We start from the raw sequence: 13199 nt of genomic DNA, 5'->3' as shown, positions 1-13199 counted from the left end.
TACAATATCTTCCAGAGGGACTTCTGTCAAATTCCTCCCTTCCAGCCCTGCACACACATGAGGAAACAATGTTCAGCCCTACCCCTCTTCCTCCCCACATAAACCCTCCAGAAAGCTCACTTACATTGAGTGGCTTACTTCTCTCTACTTACGTTCTCTTAAATGCTGAGACAACCTTAACCTTCACCTCAACCCTCAAATCTTTTGCAATTTCCCCAGCTGTCCAATGATTGCTGAAAATCCACATTACAAATTCAGAACCCTCCTAAGCTAATTCATTTAATATTTCCAGATTCAAGTAATTCAATCCAGCCAAACACTTCCTGTCAGCAGTTGCTGTTTAACGCACTGCCTTACTACCAATTAAGTAGAACATATTTTACCACCATAACATACAGCACTATTTCTTTTAGAACAGTTCTGTGCAGAAGCTTTATGCAATATTTCTACCTTCCCAACAGTATAAACATCTAATTTTAGACCAACAAATGCATCCCCTTGCTATGGTTAATCTATTCCTTACATGTATGCTCACAGTACTGTTTTTCCAATTATCATGAGCCACCGCAGCAAGTTCAAGTTTCTAGTAGAGACTGCCAGCTTTTCTTCAAATATCCAAATTCTCCATTGGCTAAAACACATACTAGTTTCAGCTTTACTTTCACTTGCCTTCTTGAGTGGAGGATATTTTGAATGAAATAGTCTTCTCTTGTGATTTCTGCATTGTATTTGTATCTGTTTACAACAGCCTTCAGAAACAGCGGTTACTGTTCAAAACTAACAACTCAGCCAGTAATTACAGGTAAAGACAAACATCAGCTCAGGGAATTGCAGGCATTACACTTTACTCATTTTTATAAAATTGCACCTTCACCTGAGACCACATCAGCAGTTTGCGCTCTCACAGTATCCACTGTGATCCAGAGAAAGTATGTTCTAATCCAAGTCATCAGTGAAGTTTACATTCTCTCCATTCTTCACGTTGGAGCATCTTGCTGTCTCTTCCTGCCCCATGATCCAACCAAATAGAGCTTCCTGCCAGGCCAGGCCTCTCTTATGAGATGTTGTCCATGATAGTGCTCCCTCACACCAGTATCACTGCAGACCATTGTGGGGCACAGGAGTGTTTAAATGTTTGAGCTGCTGGCTGAGAAGCAACTGGGTTGTTCTTCATCTCTAGCAGGAAGAGGCATTATTCTATGCCTTTTTTATTTTTATTCTAACAGTGCCATTTTTTAGAAAGAAAAAAACAAACCTGTATGACTGCCTGTATGTTTTGAACCGAGTTGTGATATTAATGGAGAGATTGCAATATGGCAAATCAGCTTCTAGGACCTGTGTTACCAATCCCTGTGTGGTGGTGGTCTGCCAGGGATGAGACTTCCATGACTTCTTGGGGCAACCTGTTCCAGTGTCTCATCTCTCTCACAGTAAAGAATTTCCTCCTTATATCTAATGTAAACCTACTCTCTTTCAGTTTAAAGCCATCCCCCTTGCCCTATCACTATATGTCCTTGTAAAAAGTTTTTTTTTTATAGAGGCAAAGATAAACCTAAATAAAAAACAGTAAATGCAAACAGAAGAGCAATATATGTGGTATATTTTCTAATCAAGAACTTCTGTTTTGTTGGTATAAATGCACCAGCATTGTTCCATATAACACTGTATTAAAAATATCACCAAGGATTCAAAATATATAAAACGTGCACTAAAAAAATCCAGTCTGGACAGTGAAATTTTGTCATATACTAGCTGTGACCTCCAAAGCATAACATTTCCAGCCTGTGCATCTTGCTAGGTAATGCCATGGAATGCACTTGCCCTGTGAAGGTAACTGTTTTTCATGACATAACCCAGCTGGGCAGAATATTTAAGATTACTATAAAATAAAGGCACTGGAAACAAGTATGTGTTATTGCAATTAACCAGGCACTTTATTATAAAATAACCTGCAACACAGAGAAGTAAAGAACAGTCCTTCAAAACAACGCACTGAAACATGAAAGTAGATAATTTTGTACAGAACATTATTAATTCCTTCATCAAGAGGATGGGAATCACTGCATGAAATCAAGTAAATTACTTCAAATAGCCTGTGAATTTAAAACAAAAACCCCGACAACAAAAAAAAACACAAACAAGAAGGTATTAACAAATTGTGTATTCTTCTTAAGTCCTTGTATGGTATCTGAACTTCTGAACAAAGTTGATTTTGGTCCACTCTATCAAAACAAACTAGAGAGAAAAGTCACCTAAAGGCATAGCATTTATTTTCAAACCTGAAAAAATTATAAAATAAATATCAATCTGTTAGTCCAGGATAGTTTTGAAATCTTGACAAAGAGACGGTTCTGTCACTGTCTTCAGTAGTGCCATAGTATCCTTTGAGATCTTCCTGAATAGTTGCATCTTACCTACCAAAATATCAGAAACAATTCATCATAAGTGCAAGTAACTATCAATTGTTGTTTAGGGAAAATACTAATGAAGTAATGAAATCAGTAATAGCTAAATCCAATTAAAAAGCTGAAACATCTGGAATATGGGGATAAAAAAAGCTGAAATAAAATTTTACCACTCTTCTACCTTTAAATAAGGCTAATAAATAAAAAGGTTGAAAATTGTACATGAAAATATTAACAAAGAAAACCAAGGAGCAAATTCGTCCTACTTTCATTTCTTGTAACACTACTTTGTTTGGATTTGAGAACTTCATTAAATATTTTCGTAAGTATAAGACCAAAAAAGGTCTTCTGTCAAACCACAGTTACTTTGAAAGACCCTGTTTTAAACAATGCTAAGGACAAGGGACAGGTCCTTATCTGTCGCAGGAAAGTATTCCCAAACTGTTTCTTTTCCCCTCTACTTTCAGATATGTCATCGCCTATGCCTGGAACTGACATATGCAAAAAAGATTAAAAAAAATAAAATCATGTGGAAAATGCACCTTTTGCTATAAGACTGGAAACAGTAATTCTCCCCGCTGTGTTTCCATGCAGGAGAAGAGAGGCTAACTGGAAAGCCACCCTTATGGTGGAAAATACTGAAGACTAAGTGAGATTATCAGGAATTAATTTTTTATAGGAGAACATAACAGTTTGAAACACAGAAGGTCAGTGAATGTCCCATCAACAGAATTACAGGTAGTAAAAAGGACTTTTTAAAGATTAGGAGGAACACGTAAAATCCTAGCAACAGTTTAAGTCCGTCACCTAAACAGAGTCAGCAAAATTGTCAATGGTGCAGAAAGGCAGGAGTGCTCAGTAAACATTTGTCCTTTACTTGGAAAGGAGATAAATGATGTATTTATATCTTATCATGATAAAGAAAGACTCTTGCTCCTTTCCCTGCTGGTAATAATAGGAGAGATGTTAAACAGTAACTATGTTTTAAATACTTAACTCTGAAGAATGATGACAATTCGTACTGACAAGCCCCTGAAGCTGATATTTAAAAGGTTTGGGAATTGGGGGAAGAACCTCCTCCCCAAAACCTATGAGCTTGGTATTAATTTCCTGTGGAGAGTAACGGAAAGGCATGTGCAGGGACACAAAAACCCCCATGTTTATAAAAATTACTATCAACAATATGATCTTACAGGGGTAATAGGTTTTATACAGCCAGTACAAACTCAAAAATGACAACAAAAAAATGTAGCTGTTAAGTCAACACAGGGGCTATTACCAGCCTTGGTTATCCTGTGCTACAGATTATTCTACCGTACAGAGATACTGAGCTAACTTTACAGGACCACACCTGAGTTAGGGACTTCCCTGTCACGACTATTCCAACATCTACACGTGCTACCTGATTTCCAGAAGTAAGACAAAAATTTTTGTCTTACTTTCACAGTAGAAATGAGTCAATGCCTGCTAATTGTTTAGGTAGCTATGAAGCAAAGATCTCTAAACCCTTGACCTTTCAGCAGTTTACCTGAGTCTCAGGCATTTACAAAAGAAACTGGGCCCTGTAGATAAAAAGACTGCGTTGTCTTGACACTGTGGATGTGATGAACAGATTCTGCCTTAGATAAGGTAAGATTTATGAAAGAATAGCTGGAAATTACTCTTTTCAAGAAAACATCACCACTAACTTTCTACTGACCTTTGGACTTTTCCTGCTCCACCTCCACAATACTCAGCAAGTAGAGTGTTAATAGGCTTTCCAGGAATTTAGGAAGAAGGATGATTCCATTTCTCAAGGGTAATTCTCACTGCCAGAGAAGCCAACTGATAGATGGTCAGCCTTCCCTCTTTCCCTTCTTGGGTTAGAAACTGTGCACACAGGTTTGGACCACAAGCAAGTTTCAGGCCAGTACTGCAGTTAGGCAAGCAGCTGTATGGGTACAGCAGAAGGAGCCTAGTGACAACCACTATTCACACTAGGGAAACTGCACCTTACTTCCCAGCCCATTTTCCCTGCCACTTGTGGTGGAGGGGTTCTGTGGAGGGCAGAAACCACTTTTATGGCAGATGCATGCAGCCATGGAAGACAAGATTCTGCTGAGCAATAACACTGCCTGGGGCTGTGCCTTCACCCTGAAGGTGCTGTCAGATTCAATAGTAAAGCATGCACAGAGAAGGATGAGGGAGCTTTGGCTTGGATTGTGGTCTGCCAGTCAAAGATCCCAAGAGCAAAACATTCATCATTAAAGACGAAAACTCAAATGTGCCCTATATGGATCTTGGAGAAGTGAGGCAGCTCCCATAGAAGCCACTGTCCTACAGGGTATGACTACTGCATTCCCTGCTTAGTTTTTCAGTTCCCGCCCTCTCCAAGTGAAGCAAGCAGCCACCCCCGGTACTTCTCCACAGCAGTGAGCAGACATGGGGCCTCTGGTTTTGGTGTCAGTGAGTAACTCAGAGAAGGAGCTTCTCTGGGAGAGGCTGCTGGAGTTCTGCTCCATACAGAAAGTGCACAGCTGTCAAGAACATGGCTGGTAGAATCCCAATCATCAGTCTGTTTCCTGTCAAAGTGACATCTTGATACATTCACACTGCACCACCAAAAATCAGACTGTGCACTCAGGCATTGCTGCAAGCCTTTGATCTGGGAAGAAAATGCTTCCTTTTCAAAAGGAGAACTGCTCTCTTTTGGGGGCACTGGTCCTCAGTACAGGTATCAAAGTAAGCTTATGACACATTTCAAATCAAATAGATGTTATTCAGGAATGAGACTGAAGAATTTCTCAGTATTGTATAATAAAACTGCCCAAGCAATGACTCATTCAGAGTGTAAACTACAGAGTCAGCACTGAGAGTCTGGTCTTCAGCGCAGCTAAAGTCATCAACAGTACTGAACTGCTTCAGGAAAACCTCCTGCTGTTCACTTTTAGCATCTTAGAACTGAACATTCTATTATTTCTGTGGCTGGCCAACAGACAGACCACACAACTGCTTAAGGAGAGAGCTCCCCAGAAGCCAGGGACACAAGCAGCTTCTTTACCAAGTAGAAGTGTCAGAGGTATGCCAACACCACAACTCTGTAAGAATACAGCACATGAAGTGCAGCCAGTGCTTCTGTTTCAAAGTGACCCCAGTGACACTTTTTGGTAAGAGTTTAAATTGTCAGAGGAGTTTATTTAGTTGCCAGTTAATCTACATTTTTAAAAATCGGAGCCTGAGCATTTGTATTTCATTTAGTTAAACCTGCTGAGAATGCTTATATGATTACCCCAATCTTATTAAGCCTTCTGAACTGTACAAACTTATTAAGTGCCAAGCATCAAGAATTGTCCTGTAAGGACAAGGCTCTAGAACATGCAGTGCTGAAAAACATACCATTTTGATTTGCCTACTTATCCTTAGTAAATTTGATTAAAATCAGAAAGCATATTAATGTACATTTTATAACAACATTTTATGATGAGAAAATTTGAAAAATCTATTACTTGTCAATATTTATTAAAAATAATCTTAGATAAAACTGTAAAAATAGTTGAATACTTACAGATTTTTAAGGGGTTTAGCAGGCATTTGTAAATAACTTTGTGATTTGACAGTTTGACAATGAAGGCATGGTAGCAGAGCCATTCTGCTGCCTCAGAAGGGAACATGTCAGATGCACCTTTGTTACCTAAAGGAATCCCTAGAGACAGAACAGGAAAATAATGTCACTGAAAACGATGAGCATCAGGAAGAATGTTTGATCTCTCCTCTTTTTCTGTAAAACTACTTCAAGACTTTTTACTAAAGACCTATTTAGTCAATGATACTGCTCTTAGGCCAGCAGAAAACTAAAAACTAAAGCCTGAATCTCAATCTTCAGAAAACTGAGTTTAAGAAGAAAAATGGACTGTGATTCTTATCATACACTCCATATTTTTCATTCCTGATCTTTATCTAGAAATTACATTATCAGACTGCACATTCAAGATGCTTCATCTGCCTAAAAAAACCCCCCAAAACCAACTACTGCATTGTCATTAACAACCTATACCTGCATTTTTTGCTTTCAGGATAGCATAGCAGCATGACGCAGTCTCAGAGATGATCCTTAGGAAGAAATAAGGATTTTTTCTAACTTGCTGGTTGAATGGAAGTTGGAGAACACAGGCATGGAACCTGTTCACAAAAACCAGCCTATTTAATCAAAAGTCATTTGCAATTTCAAGTGCAACTATGATTACATACCTTAGGCACTACATAACATTGAAAAGCACCCAACAGTCTTTAGCTATATCAACACTGTTACCGTATGACACCTCTCCCAGATATACACATTTCTGGAGTGTCGGACACACAGGATATTTGTTTCTAGGTTTTATGCTGAATGAAGATCTTGAAGCCATCTGCCTTGGTAGTAGAATTCTCTTCTGAGGACAACAACTGTCTTATGTGCAGGGAAAAATAAACTACACATCGTCACCAATTCCATATCACAGACCATGCCACCAGACAACACCCACATGAAAGAGTTTGAGAGGAAATAAAAGCAAAGGAAAATTCCACAACAAATTCTGTTCAGGTATACAGGAAAACAGAGTTCCAAGTGATGTGGTGTTCCAGAGACCAGGATACTCCCTATTGTGTGTATTTGGAAGCCAATTCTACAGAAATTATTTGTATCATATGCCTCTTTACACCTGTTTGAAAATACTTTAAAACTGCTGACTTTTTTCCCCCCTTTTTTTTCTTCAGACTCCGGCATTATAATCCTGCTTATGTGAATATAGTCGATTACAATGCTGACTTTTAATTATTCAACAATGTATATACTTGTTCATTAAATTAGTGTATTACAATCACTTTAAAAAATTCTGACATTTTCAAATATTTAAAGCTGCATTGAGGTCTCTGGCTGAAGTAACCCGACATGCAGCTGTAGACAGTTTTTAAAATAAGATATAAAGACCATTGTTAGAATGTTACCCTAAAAGCATACAGAAGTAACTAAGTAATCATATCCAACATCAGAGAAAAACCATAAGTCACTCAACACAAAAGTTTGACACATCGGTGCTGTACCAGACAAACACAATTACACTTCCTGGACAAAGAATACAGTTTGAATATAGATCAAGACGATTTTAAGAACAAAACTAAAATGTCACTTCCTAACAAGTATGAGCCTAGTAAAAGATCTGTTAAAACAATAAAAAAAATTACTTTCTGCTGCCAATCATTCAAAGTTTTCAATGCACAGAGTTTAGTATTTTCTCCCAACCTGCTTATCAGTTTTAATTTCTTTCCGTTATCTTTGTTTAAAACATTAATTTCCTCTGTTGATCAAGACCAGCCCACAGAGACCAAGATACTACCAGCTAAGGAGCAATTAAGACATTATCAGCAGGTAAGAAACTGCAGTTAACTTGGTAGAATGAAACCTCACTTTACCTAGTTATACTGGTCAAAGTTCTATATGAATTTAACAGATACGAAGTTCTAAATATAAACTGATTAATATTTAACTGGTCTAAATATAAAATGGTTAATAAAGCTTCCTGTCATACTCCTGAAGCAAAACAAACTGGTTTTCTTGAAGTCAGTTGTCAATACCAAGAGATATTGAAAATCTACTTAGTGAAATATCACTTAAACACACACATCAATAGAATCCTGTATGCTAAATCTAATACTCTTACTTAAGAAGTGTTGAAACAAGAATAACTTGACTTGCTACAGATATTTACTAATGCACACATTACACATATATATACACTGCATATTTATGACACACTTTTTTCCAATCCATAGCTCCTCCGTGTGTTAAGAAAGAGTAATGAAATATTGACAGTTACTACAGAAGACCGTGACTTACCTGTAAGCCTGAAGTAAAAATATCTTGTAAACGTTTATGAGAACTGTTCTAAGGCTGTTGATCTAGAACAGGACAGAAACAGAGCCTTAAGAATATAGTGTCATAATAGGACTTGTTAAAGATCTAGATAAAAAACATTTTATGCTAAACTTCAAAAATTTCTTTTATGCAACTAAGTTAGCAGGTTCAGTTCTGGAAGACCCTACAATATAGTTGATGTCAACAGTCCCAAATTATACGGATTACCTCTTAAAATAAACTCTTTATGTTACAACTCAAAGCAGTTTTAATGTTCTTCATCCATAATCACAATATTTCCAAACATCCATTTTCATATTCTCACCTGTAAATCAAGAAATAAACAATGACATTTCAGTTTGAGGACTGCAATCAGTTTGTATTTCATGTTTTTCCCAGCTGTTCTACTTGAATTGAAGGAAAGACTTGATCTGATAGAAGTACAGGAGTAACTAGGAAAAAAAAAGAAAAAAAAGTAGTTAAACTCCATGGGCTAATAGACTATATTAAATTCTGTAAAGTAAGCCTCATTTAACTTCCCACGTTACAGAGATTCCTGCTAATCAATGAGCCAGTAGCTAAAAGATGGCCATAACTAAATTCAGTGTTGAAAAAGACTAGACATTGTGGCTTTAAGGGTATTACCTAAGGAACAGCTTCAATACCTCAGGGCTGAATAACTCACCCTGCTAAAAAAAAGCCAAACCAATAACCCTGAACACAAACGAAATGTATTTCTAAAACACATAGTCTAGTCAGAGCATTAAAATTACTCCAGTGACAATAAGGTTATAATCTATGATCCATGCAATGCAGGATCTTAGGTTTGAAGCCATCTTAGTTGCTGGAACAATACCAGTGTTCCAGTTACTTAAGTCAAGCTTATCAAAAGCAAGGTAGTCCTTGTAACAAACACCATGGTAGACGTGGTAGTCCTGGGTTAATGGTTGGATTTGACGATCTTAAAGGCCTTTTCCAACATAAACAATTCTATGATTTTATGATTCTGATTAGTGTCTCCAAGACCAGTAGCGCCGATGCCATTTATCAACATAAACTGTTTCTTTCAGAAACACAGCTAGTGAATAAATCTCTTTGGCTGCTGGTTTTAGTCCTTTGCTATGGAAAATCAGCTCATACAAATTCCTTTCCTACACTGACCAAGCTTTTCTTTTTAGGAAGACTACTGTAGAACTTTACTATTCAGTTGGTGGAAAACATCCTCCTACTTTCCCACTTAAATGCATGAAGCGCTGTTTATACTAAAAATGGTCAATGAGGCAGCAATATTATGCTTGAGTTTAAATAGTTCTTTCTTTTCAATCTTTAGCAAATGTCTAATGCTACCTCTAGTAGTCCATGTAAAGGGTCTACAGAGCTTTTTAGTAGGATACATTGTCCTGTCTTGAGTTCTATGCCACTTCAAGTTGTTTTGTGTAGATAGTCAAGAAGTTAACTTTCCCCTACACCACCATCTGAAGGGAACACCTCTGATGTTGAAAGGATTACTAGTCCCTCCAGTCTATACCAAATTAGTCCCAATGTGTAGCAATCACAATCCCTATCTGAAGCATAATACTTCCTGCTTCTTTTAGGAAGGTACAAAAAATAATAATTTCAAAACTATAAATATAGTTTATATGACATCAAGTGCAACACAGTGCATAGTGGTGACAGAAGCTGAACTGAGGTGATTGAATAAACTTTTTCAGAACCACGAGGCCATCATGTGGTATATGCCTTCTGATCACTAGTGAGTTAGTCACATTTGATGGTGTTAATGATACGCACATTCCACCAGGGTGGAATGAAGAAAATAGCAAGCTGCACAACAGAATAAAGTGTTTAGATTACTGTGTAAGAATCAGAATTGTAAAATATATTTTGCAGTTAATTCAATGACACCATTCACAAGACACCCTTGTGCCTCTGACCCTATGTACAACACAGTGCAAAGCTGACACTGGAGTTTACAACTCTATTTACCTGGAGTAATCGCAGTAAACCTCAAGTGTCTGTATATCTAATAATAAACCACACCACGGGATCAAACGACAATCTGGCAGCTGTTTAAATTTGGGACATCCTGGGATATCATCAACAGGAAAATTCACGACTGTCTTATTTGGGTTTATTAAAAAGCCATACTCAGGAATACCTGTTGCTAGAGTCCTAAAACAGACATAAACAGTTAGCCTAACTCTCCCCACAAAAGCAAACAAGATCTAGCAGAAAAGGTCAAAAATCAAAGAATAAAGGGAACCTTTACTATAGGTTAACTCTAGGTTAAGGAACACAGCTAGAAATAAACAAAAGTGAAGATATTAGAGGTAAATACATATATAAATTAAACTTTAGGATAATGGAGAAGAAATTTCACAGATTAATGCAAATTAAGCACTTCAGCCATGAAACATTTGAGACAAGCTGCATAAACCACACTCACAGAAACCACTGAGATCATAATCACTGGAAAAAGACAGATAAGAGTTATTGCTTTTGAAAGTTAACAAAACAAAAGAGAACCCATATAACAGTAACCTCATTTATTTGATGACAGGTTTTGAACTTAGTGGAGAAAGTTTCCCCTAAGGATGTTTTCATTGGCAGAATGCCTGCTGATTATCTACCCCTACTGGATTAGTGGTGTCATGGACAAGCAGTAATTTGTCTTACTTGGCAATGTACTTATGTGCAGGCTTCGTCCTTTTAAAGACTGAGAGGAAGAGGTAGGCTCTTCTTCTTGGGGTGCCATAGTTGTAATGCTGTCTCCTCATAATTAATTTATTGAGTCCCCATGTTGCAATACTACACTAGACAAAGCTGTTACTACTCCATTTGTGGCATAGAGTTCATAGGATCTGTAAGCAGTTCTGGAAAACTCACAGAAGTGGCTGCTTCTCTACAGAAAATAACACAGATGGTGCAGAAGTTGATATAGAACAAAGATGCAGGTAACTTCAAAGGGCAAGTAGGACAACATCTGCAATGCTACTGCAAATGACATTGTGCTGAAAACATACTATAAAGATTATTAGCTTGAGGCACCCCCTGCCTCTTAGTTCAGTTTATCATTTCCAGAACTGCAAACCCACAGATCCCTAGAAATTTCTTTCTGTTCTGATAAGGAGATGAGGATAAATGAAGTCTTAAAAGTACACTGTCCACTATTTCATACAATTTATACTTCAATCTGTACTTAACCGATTCCTCCATCACATTTCAGGTTCACAAGAGAGTTGCATCTTTCTCACTATTGAAAAGCATGATGCAACTGACTGCTTTGCAGATCCTAAGCTTCAAGACCTGTCCTTTGGATCCATTACATTGGCTTTGGCATCAGCAGAACTCTCCTTGGACTGACTGTACACTCCTACCTACGGTAAGCAGGAACCTCTTTTGGGTTTTAAAAGAAATTTTAAAGAAATTTAAAAGAATTTTAAAAGAAAAGGTAGTTCTGAAGCACTCTACAGAATTACTGGTTTAAAACTTCTGTGTGAACTGCATGCTGCCATGCTAATGGTATCTTCAGATACTCATCATGGAACGTTAATGACCAGAAAATTCTTAGCAATATTGGATCAGACAAAAGTTGCACTCTTTCCCAGGGAACAGAAAGTAGCAGCACATCTGCTCAATAAAAATATTTTAGGAATATAAATACGATATCTTCAAAATTTGAGGGAAATTGGTCTTAAAAGACACCTGTCAGCTGCTTTGGTTACTAGTGCACTACTAATTTTTGCTGGAAGCTCCATCAATGTCAGTAGGTAGGTCCCTAATTTAAACTTCAGCAGGAATCCCCTACCATCTGAGCTGCAACAGATTGTAAGCTAGCTATCAAGAATGCAGCTATTAGGATTCTTCCCAAGCACAAGCTTATATTAAGGAAGGACTCCAAAACAGCCCTTGACTGTTAACTCATAAAACAAATACACCTATATGCATAAGCATGTATAAAGACTAAAAAGAATTACGTAAAAGGTGTTAATGCTTATTACTTTAAAGACTGTCTAATAGCATACCTTAGAAAAGTTTTTGCCTGCAATAAATGGGGCGTAACCAGCAAAAAGTCATCAATGAGACGTATTAGGACTCTGTAATCAAGAAGAAAATGATATCAGATTTTTTAATACGTAATCCTTTCAAATTTTTGTCATACTCTTTAGAGTAATAACGTGCCCATTTTAATTCACAAGATGGTAGAGGTCAATATGATCTCCAAATCCAGACTTATGAAGAAATTCTCAGTTGTTTCTTTCCTAAATATAAATTTAAAAAAAAAAAAAGAAAGTAAAGGGACTGGCTACATGAAACATGAAGGAATTTACAGCACACAAGCCATTCCACAATAGCTCCCCTGGATGCAGAGTTGCACACTTTTCCAAGGCAGAATTTGCATTATCTTAATCTATAAGACAAGGAAAAGAGGTGAAAGACCAGGTATATGGTATTTTCAAGAAACCAGATTCTTGATGGGCTCTAATTCTTTATCTTTGTTTACCATATAATAACTTGATGTAAAACATACTGCCATCTACCACTATAAAGGCTGGAATTTTTTTTTCCAACAGAATTAAGACCCCAAGCATGCCCATATTTTTCTGATAAATCCTGCCTAGCAGATCACAGAAGCTCTGGAGATGATCTTGTAAAGTCTCCTCTTCAAAGCAAGAGTATTGTCACCACTTTGATCAGATCAGCTGTGCCTTTGCCTACCCAAGTCAATAGCCACATTATTCTTTTGACTTAAAGGATAAAGGAAATTATCAAAATCATTCAACAGGCACCTAAGTAGCATTCTAAAATCTGTTTTTTATAAAACCAGCTGCTACATTAAGGAGTGCATTCCTCTAAATCAGTTTCATAATTTCAGTTTCATAAACAATACCCTTTGAAAGCAATAGACAAGTGTTCAGACT

General features: G+C 37.2%; 1 protein-coding gene across 5 annotated transcripts in view; it reads right to left on the bottom strand.

Annotated features, from left to right (window-relative positions):
- Positions 1–1908: 1908 nt before the first annotated feature.
- Positions 1909–13199, bottom strand: part of TERT (telomerase reverse transcriptase) — a 31063-nt gene continuing 19772 nt past the window's right edge. For 2 of the 5 annotated variants that reach the window (XM_027719372.2, XM_027719376.2), the window contains 7 exons: positions 12303–12374; positions 10264–10449; positions 8603–8729; positions 8260–8321; positions 6439–6563; positions 5950–6087; positions 1909–2414 (listed from right to left, as the gene is read on the bottom strand). In XM_027719372.2, the coding sequence (XP_027575173.1) occupies positions 2311–2414; positions 5950–6087; positions 6439–6563; positions 8260–8321; positions 8603–8729; positions 10264–10449; positions 12303–12374 (814 nt within the window). In that variant the 3' untranslated portion in view covers positions 1909–2310. Of the gene's footprint in view, positions 2415–5949; positions 6088–6438; positions 6564–8259; positions 8322–8602; positions 8730–10263; positions 11655–12302; positions 12375–13199 lie in introns of those variants that run through there. The other 3 variants (XM_027719374.2, XM_039388328.1, XM_039388329.1) reach the window with 3 other exon arrangements.

The sequence above is a fragment of the Pipra filicauda genome, unplaced genomic scaffold, assembly GCF_003945595.2.
Source record: "Pipra filicauda isolate LSUMZ 115617 unplaced genomic scaffold, ASM394559v2 scaffold631_size203912_pilon, whole genome shotgun sequence".
NCBI lineage: Eukaryota > Metazoa > Chordata > Aves > Passeriformes > Pipridae > Pipra > Pipra filicauda.
The sequence above is the reverse complement of the archived record's forward strand: the minus strand, read 5'-3'. Positions and strand labels throughout refer to the sequence as shown.